Here is a 19,072-nt window from a genome sequence, read left to right on the forward strand (position 1 = left end):
TGTGTGTGTGTGTGTGTGTGTGTGTGTGTGTGTGTGTGTGTGTGTTAGAGAGAGACAGACAGATTGTCTGTCTCTGTCTGTCTGTGAAGTGAGCTGTGAAGAAAAATAATAAAAAGTCGTTTCCCGGCAGACCATAATATTCAAGTCCTTTATAAGTTACCCTTTAGAAAGAAGGGAAAAAAACGCACATCGGTAACCTTCCAGGCTGTCATCGTTGTTATGGCTCTAATGCCCTCATCGGCCTCTGTGATTGGCTGTCGCGCCTACGATGTGGAGAGGTGGAGAGGCGAGGGGCGTTCCCTTTCCCCGGAGTCCCTATATGTACCCTCGCGCGCCTTCGCCTGTCACTTAGACATCGCAGGAGCGGCGCTGACAGACAGACCAACACGCACACACACACTCGGACGTACTCTCTCTCCGCGCACGGTTAACCTGTTCCTCGGACCGAAAACGGAAACGCTTAAGTCTCAGCAGCCATGCGGTCGATCTACCCTCAGCTCTTCAGCGTGCTGTTTGTGTTCACCTGTCTGCAGCTCCACTACACAGAGGGCTGTACGTGCGCCCCCTCGCACCCGCAAGACGCCTACTGCAACTCGGAGATAGGTAAGACCTTAAGACGCACGTCGGATTTGGGGTTGCGCACTGAATCCGCCAACGCGATCATTCACACACATGTGCGCCTTTTTGAGATCCTACCCACTTGTTTGACACGCAGGCACAGCGACCCAACAAGCTCGAACCGTTAACTGACCATTCACGGATTCTTTTTACATATTTATATTTTTTATTCTCTTTTACTTTATCTTGTATTGTTGATGCTTTGTGGCTGTTGAGGAACCTAGCCTAAGAATTGTACTCTTGAAGATGTACTAAAAGTAATTCGATTCTGAAGCAACTTTGACCACAGAGTGTAAAGCAGTGACCACACTGGTCCGACTCGTTTATAGTTGAACTGTTTCTAATTCCTCCTCCCCGTGTCCATCGTAGGAAACGAAAACGTGTGATCGTTAAGCTATTTCTACCAGTACCGCCTCATTCATTGAGTTATATGACCGCTGTCTGTCACCCTCCATAGAAATACCCATCCGTCTTGGAACCGTTTGAAATTAACCACGCGTTTCCGAATAGCCATAACAAACACACGCACACAACAAATGAACGAGTAGCGCGTGCACGATAAAAAGGAAAAGCTTTCGTACTGTTGGTTCAAAGTGCGTCCATGTGTGACGCGCACGTCGAGGTGCGCTGTTGTTGTTTTCTCCCCAGATCGTGTTGTTGTTGTTTTTATTCGGGTCACGTTAAGACGTGCGAGAAAACGATTCGTTATGAGTCTTCTCTAGTGTTGCATTTCGACCAGTCTTCGATAAGTTGCTTTATTTCACTCCTTCAACTTGGTCCCGGATTCCCAACGCTATTCTGTTCCTAACAGACTTCTCCTCGGTTAGGTCTAGCCATTAAGTCTGTTCGTACTGTTATTGTTCTGCACGGGATAGAAATCAATCCAGCTGCGGCAGCAACACACGGGTTGGCTTTTCAAACGTTGGTTTTTATCCCCGGTTCATGTTGACCCAGACTGGCCCGGCTAATACCAGGTTAAGGTCGAGCTTAAGGAGGAATGCTAGCCTACACCTGAGCCCAGGCTTGGGAAAACACGTCGTATGACCCAGACATGGTCCCTGGGATGCGGTATGGATTATCAGACCTGATCCAGGGGGAATTTAGGTTGTTGTAAGGGGTGGGTGTGTGGGTACTGGAGGGGTGGGTGATAGTGTGTGACACACACACACACACACACACACACACACACACACACACACACACACACACACACACACACACCAGCTCGGCATCATTTGTGTTTTTGCATCGTGTGTGCATGAAGGGTCCATCCATTTGGGGAGTTCCTAGCCAAGTGTGTGGTGGGACGTGACCCTATGGTGGGACGTGACCATCCCTTAGTTGCTTCTGCCGGCGAGGCCAGGAAGAGGCCCTGCCCGGCTGAATGAATGTGGCCCACTTCAGCGGAGGTCAGTGTAGCGAGCGCTAGTAAGCTCAACAGAGCCCCACTCTAGAAGGACTAAATGAGCTGCGGTCGTGCCAACGCTAACACACTAAAACCCTTCTCCCTCACCACGACCAATCAGGGCTGCTGTTGCCTCGCATTGATCTGCATCACCACACAAAGTGGACACCTGAAAACGCTTAGAATCAAGTGTTGACTATTGATATTTAGGATTTAAAGGTTAGTTGATCCATTCTACAAATCTTGTGTGTCCGTGTGTGTGTGGACATGCATGCTGCCTGCTATTCTCTGAAGCAGTACTTCCTATTATAAACAGTGTGTCATCATGTCAGCTCGCCATAGCCAGCATTGAACTCTTGCCAACATAAAGGACGCGAGGCAGTGGCACATCCTGGAGTCTTAGATGTAAGTGTGTCTTTGTTATGCAGCTCAGAGGCAAAAATCACCTGCAACAAGTCATACCACTTTATATCGTCATTCAACCACATTTTTGACAGGAGAATGCAGCCTGCTGCTTATTGGCTACATTCCATTGTTAAAGGGTGTTCAGAAGCTGTATTTGTATGACTGGCCACAACAATGTGATTTCAAGAGACCTTTGAGGAGAAATGTAGGGATTATGTTGAGGGACGAGCTGTAATTTACCCTTCTGTAATTTTCATCTTTGGACTTTTTGAAACCTGGACTTGAGCGAGATGACTGTGTCCTGTTTTATGCGGCTCCATAATCATAGACATCCACTGAGCCAAACAGGTCAGATGTTCCCTTGATACAGCCTTGAATGTTCTCCATTGAAGGTTTAGAACAAGGTCCTGATAGACGATAAACTGCCGAGTCATTATTTGCGTCAATGGCTGTTTCACCGTAGATACAGAGATAAATTAGCACATCGTCTGCAAACACTCTTAACTTTTGGGCAAAAGACAAGCTAAGAAACAATATGTCGTTGTCTGTACAGTAAGGATGTTCATAGAACCAAGTGCCAAGCACTAACAATCACTAGGTTAACCCATTCCCCATATACAACAAAGATAGATAGGATAAGATGCTACACAATGCTAAGTAGTAATTTGAAGTGCAAGTGAACCCAGTGAACCCTCTGAGTGAACAAACTGTGTACTTTCAAACCTTCAAACTGTTTCTAGTGGTGTCCTTCCACCACAATCAAGCCATGTTGAAATGTCTGCGTACGCCTCAGAGGTCACCGTGTTCCTCGTGAGAACGCGATTGGAGGCCTAGGCTGAGGGAACCTGTGCGACCTTGAGCAGTTACGCGGTGCGTTCATTTCACCGGCGTCGGTTCCCAAGGTGCTCAGCAGGCTGAGGGGGGAACACAGCCGTACGGCCGTACAGCCGAGCCGGTCACTTGACGAGGGATTAGCCTGATTCGTGTTTACCGGCTGCGTGGGACGAGGATCAGCCCAGGGAGAAAGTGATCCTGTTCAGCAAGCGGTATTTAGTCTAAAGCATAGAGCGGCTTTGTTTCAACGCCGTGTGCTGACTGAGAGGTGATCCAGCTAGTTCTGCACCCATGGGGTCCTCCTGTGAGCTCTCTTTGTAGCCTGCTCCTTGATCGCTGAGTGGGCCTTGGGTCTTGGATGTTCTTGCAGAAAAGAAAAGCTTTTCTTTTTTGATCGGGGAGTGACCCCATGACTCCCGCTGATTCGACCCGGCGACGTCTGGCGGGAAGGCGTGTAAATAAAAAATATGTTACATAACGCCCGCACAAAATCAATCGATGTCTCCGTCTCTCCCCGACAGAGAGACGCTAAAATAAGCCGAGGAGTCAACGGTGGTCCGCCGTGTACGGGCCGGGGATGTCCTGGCGATGAGGCGGGGGAGATCGCATGTTGTGTGTCCGCTCGGCAGTGAGACCAAGGGGGGGGGGGGGGGGGGGTTCTTCTGGCCGCTCCGGGACCTCCCAGACCCGGACCGGGTCCCAGCAGGGGGGGCCGCGAGGGGGAGGGGGGGCAGGACACGACCTGTAGGTCATGGGTCGGAGCGGAGGTAAACACAACACGCAAGCTGGAAACGCAACGTTCGCAAACATTTTAGAGTCGAACTTTGTTCGCTTTGATGTGTTTTTGTCGTTCCTCCTGAGACTGTTTTACATCAGGGGCGGCGGTTGGAATAAATAATCAATCGCAGCAAACTAGGGCACAGACAGACCCATCATCTTTAAGACATATGGGCCATCTTTCAGCCAACCAGGACGGCAGGCTGATTGAAGTGCTGTGATGCATTCCTCTCTGATTGGCAGACCTTCAGACGTCTGCTCCACTTAAGAAGCCCACCTCCAGCAATCGCAAGTACTTGCTGCAGAGTTACACTTTGAGTAGTGCTTCAAGTTGAAGCCAGACTGGTCCCATAAGAAGACCATTTTCTTTCAACTATTTTGAAAGACAGTTGGTATTAATTAACTGAGGTACAGGGGTCTGTGTTTTCATTGTTGTTTAGTTTTTGTTTTACGACCAGAAATGGCCAGCAGTGACTCAGGATGTAGAGCGGTTTGACCGGCAACGGGAAGGTTGCTGGTTCGATCCCCGGCAACTCCTCCTATTATTGAGGTGTCCCTGAGCAAGACACCTCACCCTCACTCTGCCCAAAGAGCTGGCTGTCGCCTTGCATGGCTGACACCACCATCAGTGTGTGAACGTGTGTATGAAAGGTTGAATGTGATGCAGTAATTGTAAAGCGACTTGAGCAGCAACCAGTGTGAGAAGTGCTATATGAACCCCCCCATGACGTCAGACATGGTCAATGTGCCGTATGAGAGACCGCCCCCAAAGGGAGCCCCCAAACACAAACCCCAACAAGTGGGATTGTGTTGCAGTTTATTTTTGAGCCTGGTTGTGTGTCATACTGAGGATTCCTCTGTCTCCTGTTCTACCCCTTTAACTTGGATCCTGGCCTACATTCTGAGAGCCCTGTCTCTCTCTCACCCCCTCTCCCTCTCTCTCTCTCTCTCTGTCCGTCTCACTTCTTCCATCTCCAAGACACAAGTGCATCAAAACACACACGCTATCATAACAAGCAGCTTTCCGCAACACGTGCACGCTCAAATATCGAACTGATTACCACATTAATAACACACACTGTTGCGTAATCCCTTCGCGTCAGAGCAGGGATACAGCTGAACGAGCTAAATGCGCTCCATCTTTCACACTTAGATGCATTTCCCCCTTTCTTATCAAGCCTTCCCTCACTCCTGGAAAAATCCGTCACAAACATGTATGCTAAGGTACAGCGAATACACCCTCGCCTAAGGACTCCACTGAGTGCACAACCAAAGTAGATTTAAAAAGTCCCCAAGACTGAAGCCCTTTCTTCACAGATTGGCCTCGCGTGATCCAGCCTCTGCATGCGGCTTGCCGCGGGTCATGCAGCCCTTAAAACCATTAAAAACGAGGCCTTTGTGATGAGCGGGGTCCCCGGTGGGAGGGAAAATGTGCTCGGTGTGCGGGAGGCAGAAGAGGGCAGGCATTCTACCCTGGCGTAGCCTGGAAGCGGCTTGGATAAACACTTGTGATACGGTCGTGTTCGACGCGAGAGAGCCCTCTCTTTGAGGGAGTCGGCCCACGCAAAGGGACCTCTGTGACTGAGTAAATATAGCCCACAGAGCCGGGGACCCAGAGTAGGGCCCCGTCGTGCTTTTATAGCCTGGAGGTCAAGAGGTGATACCGGGTTGTGACTCCGAACCTCTGTCACTCTCGCAGGGAGCCGGAGTCGCACACACATTCCATCGCGCAACGGCGGCATCGGAGTCGGCCGATTCCTCGCCGATGACTAACGTACATAGAGCGGGCGTTCGGCAGAATCCACTGAACTCTCAACTCCTGACCCCTGCAATGCTTTATGGGTAATGATGTCGCCCGCACATAACTGTGGGTGGATTCGCGGCCGGGCGGTAAAAAGAAAATGTTGATTCGGACCGAACGCTGAGGTGTTCCGTTCGGTCGGGTAACGATTACCCTCGGTGGGTCGGGTTTCGTCCTGCGGGATGAGCGATCGGACATTCCTCGTGAGCATGTCCCCCCCCTTCCCCGCCGACGGAGCGCCGTGATGCGTTCCATGTTCGGGTTTATTTAGACAATAGCGCTCGTAAACGAGGAGAGAACCGGGTTCCGAGCCACTTCATGGATTACACAACTGTAGGATTTAGAAGGTCAAATACCTGCGGAGCAGCTGCGTCTGGAGTGGCCCTTGGAGAGGGTGTGTGTGTGTTGTGTACATCTAAAAAACTGTGTACATATAAAAAACTGTGTGCATATAACAAACTGTAAATATAAAAAACTGTGTGTACATATAAAAAACTTTGCGTGTGGTGTACATTTAACAAAGTTTGTGTGTGTGTGTCGGGACTGGAGGGAGGGATCAAAGCAAATGGGATTGAAATGACCCCCATCAGGGGTCAGACCAGAGTGGACAGACCGCGTCCGTCCGTCCATCCACTGCGCGAACACCAAGACGAACAAACAAAGCCTGCAGAAAGACGAAGAGGCTTTCTCCCGCCTCCTGACCGGCGAGGAATGAAAGGCATCTACTCTTTTGGGGTTTTTTTCCCCCGTCTTTCTTCTTCTTCTTCTTCTTCTTCTTCTTCATCTTCTTCTTCTTTCTTTCCGTGCGTCCGGGAATTTGATCCTCCCAAGAATGTGGGCTAGGAATTCTACCGGTGGAGAGATAACAAACACGGGGCCAGTGAGTTATGGCTGTGGACGGCCGGGGGAGAGCAGCAGGTGAACTCAGCGCCACATGTCCCTCCCCCCGCCCCCGACCCCATGAGGGCTTAATGTCCCCAGGGGCCCCAGGAGCTGGAAAAGGTACCTCGTCAGGGAAGGGGCTGTTCGCCGGCTTAAATTAGGCTTCACTTCTTCTCACAGAACCCGACTACACACACACACACGCAAGCAGATCCACACGCACACGCATACATGCAAGCACACACACAAGCACTCACACAAACAGACACACACAAGAGTGAAAGGAAAAGCACGCACACACACAAGAGTGAGAAAACACAATCACACACACACAGAAACACAAAGACGCACACACGAGAGTGAGCGCAAGAACACACACACAAACACAAGAGTTAGAGCACACACACGAAAGTGAGAACACGCACGCACGCACGCACGCACGCGCGCGCGAGAGTCAAAGCAAACAAAGTGAGTGCTTTCACCTCTCCGCTGTTTACACGACGGTGTTGCAGCTTGGTAAGATCTTTTCCAGCCCCTTGTTCCCGATTTAGCCTCCGTCTGTTTAAACAGAGCAGGCCTTTGGTTTTATGATGTGAGGACAAGCGTTCAGGACGCCGTCCTTCAAGCCTCGTCTAATGCCTCCTCGCAACTTCACAGCTCAAGTGCTGTTTTTCTTTTTGATCCCACCTTACTTGGCAAACGGGGTAAATTCCGACGTTGGATAAATGGATTAGCAGCCGCGTGTAAGTCAAGCGACGCAAAAGTGTTTTCTCAGGCCTGACTGGCGCCACCTATTGGACAGGACTGTTAGTGTTTGTGTATTTTGGGAAGGATACATTTGGGAGCTGGCTCAAGTTTAATGTTGTTTACGAAAGGGAAAGCACCGGTTTTAGTGTTGTTGACTCGGTATGGGGGCGGCATGTAGCTCAGGCGGTAGAGCGGGTTGGCTTGTAACCAAATATTGTAGGCGCTTTGAGTGGCCACTGGTTAGAAAAGCGCTGTAGAAATGCAATCCATTTACCAAATAAGATTGTTGCCTCGATAGCCAAACAACGAGAACAACATACATCGTCTCCATTTCTGAAACCGCCAAACTAAAACACCCTATGTCTTCCTTCTCGTTTCAGTGATCCGGGCCAAGGTGGTTGGCAAGAAGCTGGTGAAGGATGGCCCCTTCGGCACCATGAGATACACGGTGAAGCAGATGAAGGTAGGTCTGGAACGCACCGGCGTCTTCGTCACTCACACAAACTCATCAGACAGGACATTTCTTGGCCAAAATGGATAATACACTTACATTTTGGGCAATGGTTCACAAACCGATGGCGGAGTCAACCCACGCAAGGCGGCAGCCAGCTCGCCGGGAGCAGTCAGGGTGAGGTGCCTTGCTCAGGGACACCTCAACACTCAGCTAGGAGGAGCCGGGGATCAAACTAGCAACCTTCCGGTTACAAGTCAGCCCATTACCAATCTACTTCCTGAGCTAATGCGACCCCCTGAGATAGATTTAGATATTCATAAACTACGATAGACAGACACTGATGAACGATATTGAGGTCATATTTTTCTCGTTGCTTCATGGGACAAAGTTAGGCATCTTGTTCCCTAATGCCTCTTCATCCTCTTGCATGGACTCATCTAAATCAAGTCAGCACACTATATCATGTCATTGCATTCATATGAATGCACCAACTGTCCCCCAACTGTCACCGCTTCAATGGGAGCGTTAGCTGGTGGTTGCTAAATGACAAGCTAGTTCTGTGGTAAACTCAAACCACTTTGAATGTAGGGCATTTAGCAGACGCTTTTATCCAAAGTGACTTGAAATAAGTATATTTGTCAGAAGAAGAGAAACAACAGTATATCACTGTCGGTACAGTAAGGATGTTCATACAAGTGCCAAGCACTAACAATCCTTATATTAACTCATTCCATGTAGACGACAAAGATAGCTAGGATAGGATGCTACACGATGCTAATTACTATCTTAAAGTGCAAGCCAATTGAGATTATTCAGCTGGCGTTCGGCTAGCTCTACACAAGAGCGATTGTGTTCCTCACGTCACTCTCTCCCATAACGCTGCGTATCGCGGGAGGGATCACTACTGATTTTGGCGGTGTATCTCGTCGCTAGCACCGCGAGCTAGCGCCATCCGCGGGGATTAGCTCACTTAAAGTCTTTAAGGCTCATCCAAACCCTTCGGTCGGTATGTGTAATCAGACATCATCTGTGTCATCCACAACATCGACACTGGGCTAGTTACAGAGATTCATGTTTTATGGCAGAAAATGTATGTCAGTGTGCCAATATTTTTGCTCAATTGTTCATTCTTTAGTAACAAGTTAGATGTAACACACTGGACATATTGGGGGATGTATTGTTTAAAGTGGTTAATTTGATATGGACAGTGCAATGCAAGTTTATTATGTAATTTGCTGGTAGTGGGCATATGCGTTTGGGGTCAGAAGCCAAATGCATTTGTTTGTTTACTTGGCTCGGACTCTAAATCCTCGGCATTTTGCAGTCGGTGCTTCTGTTTCTGCCCCCTGAGAGTGCTGTGTTTAGACAGGGATTTCCTGTCCCTTCAAAGCAAACAAAGCAGTAAATAAAGCAAATGGAGCGGATCCCAAGGTTAGCATAACTCTGGTTCGTCGGAGACCCCCATACCTGACACGGCAGGCTGGGGTTTGGTAGACTGGGGGGGGGATCTCAGCCATGTATCGCACATTCCTAGCAGCGTAAACGTCAAAACACGAGCGTAACGCGATCTTATCGGTGTACCTTCTGTGACGATCTCAAGGGGGACGATTGTTCCCCTTTGAGGCAGGAATGCCAGTCGGATAAAATGTGTGTGTGTGTGTGCATGTGTGAGTGTGTGAGTGAGTGAGTGAGTGTTCTATTCACAGTATAGTCGTTGTACACTCGAAGGATGAACCTCTCCTCACCCTGTCTCCCCTTCTCTCTCTCTCCCCTTCTCTCTCTCTCGCCCCTTCTCTCTCTCTCACACACTGCCTTCCCTCTCTCTCTCTCAGATGTACAAAGGCTTCGAGAAGATCCAGCACGTCCAGTACATCTACACGGTCGCCTCGGAGAGCCTGTGTGGCGTCAAGTTCGACATCAACAAGTACCAGTACCTGATCACAGGTAGGCCCCCCTACCTCAGTCCACCGTCTAATTACAACAGGGACACAGGATTTACGATAAACCTGGTTTACTGTAAACAGTAAACGGTAAACAGTGTGTCCGACTCTGTAGTGGGAGTTTAGTTTTCTAAACGGTCCCTTGGGAACACTGCAAACCGACGTCTGGTCGTCAAACACAAAGCTTTCCTGCTTTTTACTGTTTACTACTGTACCGAAAAGAGGGGGAAAAAAATCAAAGGGGTGCATTTTCATGGGGGGTGAGGGCAGTCGCGGTCTCTCTCTCTCTCTCTCTCTCTCTCTCTCTCTCTCTCTCTCTCTCTCTCTCTCTCTCTCTCTCTCTCTCTCTCTCTCTCTCTCCCTCTCTCACAAAGACCTTGTTCATCACTAGACCTTGTTGTGTGTTTTATGAGTTGCTATTTCTCCGAGGCCAGGCGGGGGGGGCGGGGCCTCCGTCGCTAAGCCCCGACCTGTAAACACCGTCGCTCCGCGCCACCGGCGAACAGCAAGGAGCAGGTTCCCACGGCAACGGTTGCGGGGCAGAGCGGATGGCGGTTGCCTCATGGCTGGCCCCCAGCACTAACCTCAGCCTCCCTATAATAACTATATAGAAAGACGTATGAAAGTGTTGCTGGCGTCGACCTTTGCCGCCACCACCCCCCCTCCCCCCATAACCGCCGGTGCTACATTAACAGTGTGTTGGAAGTTGACCGTGACAGACAGGAATACTCGTCATGTGACCCGGCCCCAAGGGTCTTATTAAGGTGGGGGTGGGCCTGCGTGCGTCTGATAGCCCTGTCCTCCGTGTGAAACGCGGCTACATGTGACGCCCCCCCGGGGACCCAGTAGCGAGTGGTGTAGAGTGTGTGTGCGGTATGGGCAATTAGCATGCACCAGTAGCATATAGCCTGTGTGGTGACAGTATGTGCGTCTGTTTGCGCTTTCTGCCGGGTGTCGGTGATTCTAGTTGCGTGTGCCTGCGTGTAGCCCTACGGGTGTTTTGAGTTTGACGGCGAGATCGGTAAAGGAGTGTGGGGGGGCGTTGCTTGGTCTTTGAGACATTCACATTTAGGGCGTTTAGCGTGACCCTTTTATCCAAAGCGACTTACATCAAGTACATTTGTCAGAAGATCGAGAAACAAGTAAAGGATACAGTAAGGATGTTCATAGAAACAAGTGCCAAGCGCTAACAATCGCTAGGTTAACCCATTCCCCGTACACAACACAGATAGCAAGGATAAGATGCCACACAACGCTTGGTACTGTTTTTAAGTGCAAGGACGTTTGACGCACAATAAGTGTGTACATTGAGTGCCACGACGCACAACATACAGTAAGTGTTTAAGAGGGGTAGAGGGGGGACATGGAGGAGGTTTCGTGATGACCCCCTGTGTCGTGACGGATCAGGGCGTCCGCGGCGGGTTAGCACAGCTGTCTGTGGGCCCCTGGGCAGGGTGCTAAGCGGGAGATATTCCCTGCTGCTAAATATAGGGCCCCCCCCCCCCCCCCGGCGACCTTTTGACCCTTCGGAAAACAGGGGTGTTGATTGGGAATGTGTTTGCGGTGAGGAACGAGTCCCTGCAACGTTGTTGTAATTGTAATAGAAGACCAAAGAAGGAAGATTAGGAAGAGCCATTTGGAAGAGAGAGAGTGTGTGAGAGAGAGAGAGAGAGAGAGAGAGTGAGTGGGAGTGAGTGAGAGAGTGAGTGAGAGAGAGAGTGAGTGAGTGAGAGAGTGAGTGAGAGCGAGAGGGTGAGAGAATGAGTGAGAGCGAGAGGGTGAGTGAGAGAGAGAGAGAGGGTGAGAGAGTGAGTGAGAGCGAGAGGGTGAGAAAGTGAGTGAGAGAGAGAGTGAGTGAGAGAGAGAGGGTGAGAGAGTGAGGGTGAGAGAGTGAGAGATAGAGAGCGTGAGAGTGAGAGAGAGTGAGAGAAAGTGAGTGAGGGAGCGAGCGAGAGAGAGAGAGAGAGAGAGAGAGAGAGAGAGGTGCCAATGGTAATTGTCATAGACCAGGCTTCGCTGAGGCCTGGTCCTCATATTACAATTACAATTGGCCTCATCTTCCTAATGGCTCTTTGTCTTTAACTAAAGCGGGGGAGGGAGGAAGGGTCGTTTTCAATGTACAAAACCGGATGACATTTGCGGAAAGGGATTCGAGTTTGCGTCAAAGCATAAGTCAACGTTGAATCCATGACCTTGTCGTTGTGTAACACAGCGTGACCAATCATCTCTCTCCCTCCCCCTCTCTCCTTCTCTCCTCTCTCCCTCTCTTCTATCTCCCCTCTCCTCTCCTTGCCTGGTCTCCCACTCTCTCCCTCCCTCCGTCCCTCCGTCTGTCTGTCTGTCTGTCCATGTCTCTCACTGTCCCTCTCCCTCCCTGCCCGGTGTCTCTCTCCCCTCCCCTCCCTCTCTCCTCCTTTCCCTCCCAGGGCGCGTGTTCGAGGGTAAATTCTACACGGGCCTGTGCAACTTCATCGAGAAGTGGGAGCGCCTGACCCTTGCGCAGAAGAAGGGCTTCAACCACCGCTACCAGCTAGGCTGCAGCTGCAGGGTGAGTGGCCCCGCAGGGTGTGAGCCTTCCCTGGAGCGCAAGGAGGCGAAGCAGGCGGAGAAGGAGAAGGAGGCACAGACAGTGGTGCCCACGCAGAGGAACGAAGCGGCCCTGAAGGCGGGCAGGGCACGGAGGCGTGGCAGGGGCAGGGGATTGAAGAAAGGCGGGCCCAAGCAGAACGTGCTGCTCAGATACACCGAGCTACTGTAAAACCAGGCGAACTGGCCACGAGAGAGAGAGAGAGAGAGAGAGAGAGAGAGAGAGAGAGAGAGAGAGAGAGAGAGAGAGAGAGAGAGAGAGAGAGAGAGAGAGAGAGAGAGAGAGAGAGAGAGAGAGAGAGAGAGAGAGAGAGAGAGAGAGAGAGAGAGAGAGAGATGAGCGTTTCTGATCTTCTCCTAGTGGCACTTTTTGTAGCATGTATCTAGTCACCGTATTTGGGTTATCAATTCTTGCGCGTATTTGGCAGTGTTGTTATGTCGGTCGCGGGGGCTGGACGGCCATTGCACTTAAGAAAAAACTAAATGGCCAGCCTCAGAAGGAGATGGAGGGGAGGGGAGGGAGGGATGGGGGGGTTGCAGCAGAGAACGAGAATGTATTTGGACATTTTGATATTTTGTTAAGCAACAGCTGTTCCGATAAGCTCTCACGTTTCAAACGGCCCGAATGTCCCGAAAAAAAGTGCCAGTCTTCGAGGCGATTAGCTAAACAACATTAAAGACGACCTTGCAGTTTGTTTTGAAGGATACGTTGAGGGGTGAGGGGGGGGCTGCTGAATGTAAATACACCGAAGCCTCCAGAAAATGGCCTAATCCGTACGCGACAATTGCTCTCTTAAGATGGCCGCTTGTTATGCTAGCGCCAGGCTAGCGGGGCCGCCTCTTGTACCGACGGGCCCCCTTCATGTCAGCTGTAGCTCATGTAGCTCATGTTAATCATCACATGTGCGCTCTGTATAGCCGGGGGGGGGGGGGTCAAGGTGTCTCCAATGTACATACTTGAGCCCCCCCCCCCCCCATGTACGCTACGGTTCAAAACAAGCTAGCTCAAAGTTAGCCGAACCAGCTTGAGTAGTTTCAGTGTTTGTTTTTGTTCTTAAAGAAAAATGATTATTCACAGAAAAAGCTATATTTTATATGATTTATTTAATAAAAACATACTTTTAATACTTCTTCCTCTTGCCCTCTTATTATTATTACTACCACAAGCAATCACGGGTTTAGGACATAGTCACACTCAGAGCCACCCCCCCCCCCCCCCCCCCATACCCGATGATAGACTCTCCTAAGTGGGGCGACGCAAAGGGGGGAGGAAGAGCGAGAGAGTGAACGAGTGGGAGATACACGTCCACTCTGGGAGTTATTAAACGACCGGGAAATGGCTCCCAGTGTAGTGTCCAACTATGCATTCCCAGCAGTCGCATGACTTTTGGAAAAACATATATAAATCCTTCTCGCGCCCCCACCCCTTCCCCGCTATTAAAAGTGTCCTGCTGAACACCAGGAGCCGACATCTGCTAGAACCATGGAGCTGCGATGGTTTTAAGAGGACCAACAGACGGACGAATCGGTTCCCAACACCTCCTTAACACCAGAGCTCTGCCGTTCAGCCAGCCTGTGTGTGTGTGTATATTTATGTGTGTGTGTGTTAACGTGTGTGTGCGCTCAGAAGGGTGTGTATGTATGTGTGTGTGCGTGCAGAAGTGTGTGTATTTATGTGTGTGTGTGTGTTAACGTGTGTGTACGCAGAAGGGCGTGTGTGTGTGTCAGAGAGAGAGAGAGACAGGGAGAGTTACACATAAACAGCCACGGAGCCAAACTATTAAAGTTATTAAAAGTCATTCTTTGCATTCCGAATCGATGGATGATTTACGGCCGCAGAGCACAGCCGTTAAACGTTCGGTGATTATAAATCACTCTCGATCGAGCGTTGTAATGATACCTGATAGAATGTGCTGGCACCCTGAACATGAGCAGAACTCGCGGTTAAATACTAACGTCTCACAGGAGAAAACTAGAGAAAAAGCAACGTGTGCCTACAGAAACTCCACTTTTAAAGAAGTGCTTCTTAACCTTTCGTGTGCGACCACACGTCACGCCTTCCAATGGAAACACTCTTCTTAAAAAGGTCTGCTTTGTCAAATCGTACACGCAGACGCCACGTGCATATTCAGTCCAACCAAACACAGCTGACCCCCATTAAGGGTTCGGTTTGGCTTAATGTTATTCAATGGTCGCACAGCATCGCGTCACGCTCCCTCCCTTCGAGCCCTGGTGACCTATGAGGTCGACCTCTTACTTAGTCTTTGATGGGTTTTTACGGCCGCTCTGTGCCTTGTAATGGAGAGGACGGTGGACGGCAGAGTCGGTTGAAAAAGAGCAGGAAATGACATAGTAGCACTGCCTTCGCGGTTAGCTCACTAGCGGTGTCAAGCCGCCCGAAAAGCAGCTTGACACCGCCTTTTAATGAGCTTTTCTTTTTTGGTGTAATCCAGCACCGCTTTCCTTTAGAGATGCGTGGATAGATAGTGTTTAGTTTGTGGTTAGCAACAAGGCTCATCACGAAAGGCACATCAATGGGAGTAGCTCTTGCTATCGGTAACCGTGCACTAGGTCATTGTGCTGTGCTTTGATTCCCTCCCTTGCACTTTCCCATGAATCTACCCTGCAAAGTATACCTTTTAAGACTTAAGTGTAACGCACACAGCATTTTTTTGGACTCAAATGACTGGGGCGTCCAGCACAGCTGTATCAAACTGAGGAAGGCAAAGAAAGTGTCAAAGAAAGGCAGCAAGTTTGATGCTGCACCGAGGTTAAAAGGTTGCAAACAACACCAAATAACATCGCCTTAAGTAGGGAGCGGGGAGTTTGAAGATCTAGAACAAGTTGAATTATGGAAGGTGCCGGGGGGAGGGGGAGGGGGGGGGTTAAATGCCATTCTGGTACACCTTCCCTGTCATTATCCGGTTTGGCTTTGAGAAGCTGAAAAGTTTCTTGGCCGTAGAAGGAGCCTGAGTCGGCCATTGCAGGGTTACACCAACTGCCATTTTCTGCCGTAGTGCTCTATAGCCAAATCACCATAACAACAGGCCTGCTTCCTCCATTAACCTGATCATGTGGTGTCTCCAGAGGGCCGGTCGACTGTGGATTGTGGCCTCACTGTGGTTTAAAATTTAAAATTTAGTGGGACGAAAAACGTTGCAAAATGACACTGACCCAAGAAGCATTCTGCATTCTGTAAACGACACTAAACAAATACAACACGACATAAAATACGTTAAAATAATGATCATAAAACCAGGTTCCGATCTATCGAAAGGGGTTTGACCCAAAGACCACAGAACCAGTACACCCAGTGAGCCAACAACCACCTCGGCCGGCACTGATTTGCTTGATTTATTTTTCCTTCCCCTGCTTCACTGCTCCGTCTTTAGTTTCACTTTCACTTTCCATCTCTTTAGATTAAGCCCTGCTACTACCTGCCCTGCTTTGTGACCTCCAAGAACGAGTGTCTGTGGACCGACATGCTGTCCCACTTCGGCCACCCCGGCTACCAGTCCCGCCACTACTCGTGCCTCCAGCAGAAGGAGGGCTACTGCAGCTGGTACCGGGGCCTGATCTCACGCGACAAAACCATCATCAACGCCACCGACCCCTGATCCTAGCTAGCGCACCCCCACGGCCCGCCAAACCACCAACATCAACCCCGACCCCACTCCACCTCCACCTCCAGCTCCAGCTCCCCAGCCAATCAGGCCCCCTTTGCTCACATCTTTGCTGTTGCCTGGTTCCCTCCCCCCCTCCACCATCACCCCCTCCAGCCCTCCCCCCAAATCAAATCTCTATACAACCATGAGACTGTAAAGGTCCCCCTGTTGGGTGAGTGCATTCCTTGAGAGAGTGGAGGGAGGAGGAAGAGGAGGGAGGGAGGGTGGGGACACAACTTCATAACCGTGCCTGTCTCAAAGCACTTCTGATGATCCGAAAATACCAGTTTTATTTTGGGTGTACCGACAGCTTCCATCCTTTGTTTCGACACGCCCCACGTTTGTTGGTTCCCCCACGGGGCCCATTTCACATAAAAAGCGCAGTTTGGCCGGTTCCTGTAGGGCTTGATGTTGGAGGGACTTTTAAAGCTGGTCACTTTTGAAAACACTTAAGAGCGTTTGGTGAGGTTAAAGCCAAGCCAACCTTAGCTTAAAGTGAGAATCACTATGTAAATTTGCTGTACAAAGCTAACTAGCTAGAGAGCTACATGCTACATACATTTACGATGCCGTCCTGCGCAGTACTTAGCCACAACAACACAGATACCATGCTAGGTCACAGATAACATGCTAGGTCACAGATACCATGCTAGGTCACAGATACCATGCTAGGTCACAGATAACATGCTAGGTCACAGATACCATGCTAGGTCACAGATACCATGCTAGGTCACAGATACCATGCTAGGTCACAGATACCATGCTAGGTATGTCTCTCTGTCGGTTGTACCTCTTAGCTTAGCTTGAACGAAGAGACGTTTCCAAGGGTTTATATTAGTATTCTATATTTAATATTAGCATAGTTTCACAGTGAAGTATATATATATATATATATATATATCTTTATTTTGTTCACAGTTTCAACTGTAACATGTTTTTTATTTATGGATAGAGTCTGATTTCCTGCCTTTTGGTACTGTCACTAATGTGTTCATTCATAACTCAACTCAAAACGTTGAACAGTTTCCGAATAATCGTTGAAATAAGTATTCATTCTGCTATTTGTTTGTTTTTATCAGCTTTTGCAAACATATCTGTTACAGTGCCATTGCAGGAAAGAAAGATATATTTTTAGAGAGATGGTTATAGTATATTTTTCAGTTTATGAACAAACTACAAAAAAAGGCCTATCCAATCATCCGGAACCTCTGCATTTATTTGCCAGACTTACTACAGAGACTGTAACCACACCAGAATTTAGAAGATAGCAGCTAGGCTAGCTACGGCAACCGCCACAGCATGCTAAGCTAGCTCTGTTTTGGAACTAGCGTAGCATCAAGTGTGTCACTGTACCACTGATCTTTAAACTATGGCCATCGTTTGAATCACCTTCAGAAGATGTTTGAAATGATGTTGCACAAGTATGTCATGTTCACGTACCAAATCCACAGCATAGGGTAAAGCAGAGGTTTCAGAAAAATATATATGTTTTATAAGTGTTTATTCCATATGATGTATTTAACTATTTGAAAAAGAAAAAGAAAGTTACAATATTGTTACTCCCAATCCTTCCTCAATGTTTTTTTTGTCAGGAGGAAGAGGTTCATGTGTTTGTTATTGTTATTACTTCAAGTTCAGTCACTTCAATCCATTCCAAACATCGTCACACACAGGCCACGTCATAGCGGTGGACTCCAGCCCCCAGATATGTACTATACACAGGACTCAAGTTTCTCTTTCTTAACTCCTTTGCTATGAACACTGACGACAAAATACCAGTCAACCCTTCAGCGTTCAACGTCTGCATGTGACATTGTAATCTGTCCCATACTGCGGGGCTGGTTAAAAGGCAAACCTCTTATCTTATTTACTGCATTCATTTCCTGTGTTTCCTCTCTGCTCAAGGCCTTGGTGTAGCTTGCGACAAAATATATACATTCGAGTCCTCTACAGTTTATTATAAACCAGTAAATCTTCCAAGGCCACTTGGGGTGGAAATGCATCCCTTCAGCTGAGCCTTGCCACTTTGGAGTTAAAGAAAGTACTAACTTATTAAGATAAAAGGATTAATCAACGTGGAATGAAATGTTGAAGTGTGGTCTGGTTGCCTCAAACGCTATAAACACCTCCTCTTAATCAAGCCAATATCGTGTCAGATCAAAGCTTCCCTTTGAAGAAACCGTCCAACTTGGAACAGATAGTTTGGATCTGCCTCGAGACAGTCGGGCTATCGGCTATAGGAAAATGGAGTGAATTAGATGAAAAACCAAGAATTCAGGGGAGTAAACGGTAGGAAAATAAAACTCCCCGTATGCCAGATGTCTCGTGCTTCGCGGTGGGGCTAATGCCCAGCTGTAGCGCTTGTCTCGCAAATGTTGTGTTTTCTCTTTTGTTTTCGTGTAAATATGCCGACCGCTTCGAGAGGCGCTGTGTACGGTTCTATGGTGTTGCTGTTTACAGAGCGAGTACACAAACGCTTAATACTGCAATCTATCTTACAGTTTACCTTCCCCCCCATGTGAGTCCTGCTAGCTTATTTTGTCGGTTGGGAGTTGCAACTCGCCAGGGCAGGGTAAACAGATAGAATCCCTGTGTCTATCATTATTTAAATGTTACGTGTGTATTTATCATGTTGTTTTGACTTGTGGAACACTTGCGGTCGAGGACAGAGCAAATATAATAAATAAACACTCTATTCCAACATATTACGGTTTAGAAGAAGACAACATTTACAAGGTTTCCCCCTTGACGAAACAAAATGGTGACGTGCATTAGTGATCGAAGAAGTAGCAGGCGGAGTCACTGTACAGTCTGTGTGTTCCCTGGTTCCCAAAGGAGCCAAAGTTTCCATGTATGGGTAACAAAGTATGACTTAATTTCTTGCGTTTTTATATTTTTATAATAAAGTTTTAATGAAAAGGGCATCATGATTTCAGACTGTTTATTTCGTTGGTTGTG

The 19,072-nt window shown here is 48.8% G+C and overlaps 2 protein-coding genes across 4 annotated transcripts in view; one reads left to right on the forward strand and one right to left on the reverse strand.

Moving 5' to 3' along the window:
* Positions 1-19,072, reverse strand: part of syn3 (synapsin III) — a gene marked incomplete at both ends in the record, with an annotated part of 61,279 nt that overhangs the window by 26,967 nt on the left and 15,240 nt on the right.
* On the forward strand, positions 361-19,036 carry LOC307074945 (metalloproteinase inhibitor 3). Of its 3 annotated transcripts, XR_013811822.1 has the most exons (6): positions 361-603; positions 7,850-7,932; positions 9,756-9,867; positions 12,290-12,411; positions 15,869-16,748; positions 16,825-19,036. XR_013811822.1 is itself a non-coding variant. In XM_079735372.1 (5 exons), exons 1-5 carry the CDS (start codon positions 477-479, stop codon positions 16,064-16,066), a joined length of 642 nt encoding a protein of 213 aa, XP_079591498.1. In that variant the 5' UTR covers positions 361-476; the 3' UTR covers positions 16,067-19,036. The 3 variants fall into 3 exon arrangements, 2 of the variants coding, with proteins under 2 accessions (XP_079591498.1, XP_079591497.1); XM_079735372.1 differs by having other exon boundaries at positions 15,869-19,036; XM_079735371.1 differs by lacking the exons at positions 15,869-16,748; positions 16,825-19,036 and having other exon boundaries at positions 12,290-13,638.

This window comes from Pollachius pollachius (assembly GCF_949987615.1).
Source record: "Pollachius pollachius genome assembly, chromosome: 4".
Lineage (NCBI taxonomy): Eukaryota > Metazoa > Chordata > Actinopteri > Gadiformes > Gadidae > Pollachius > Pollachius pollachius.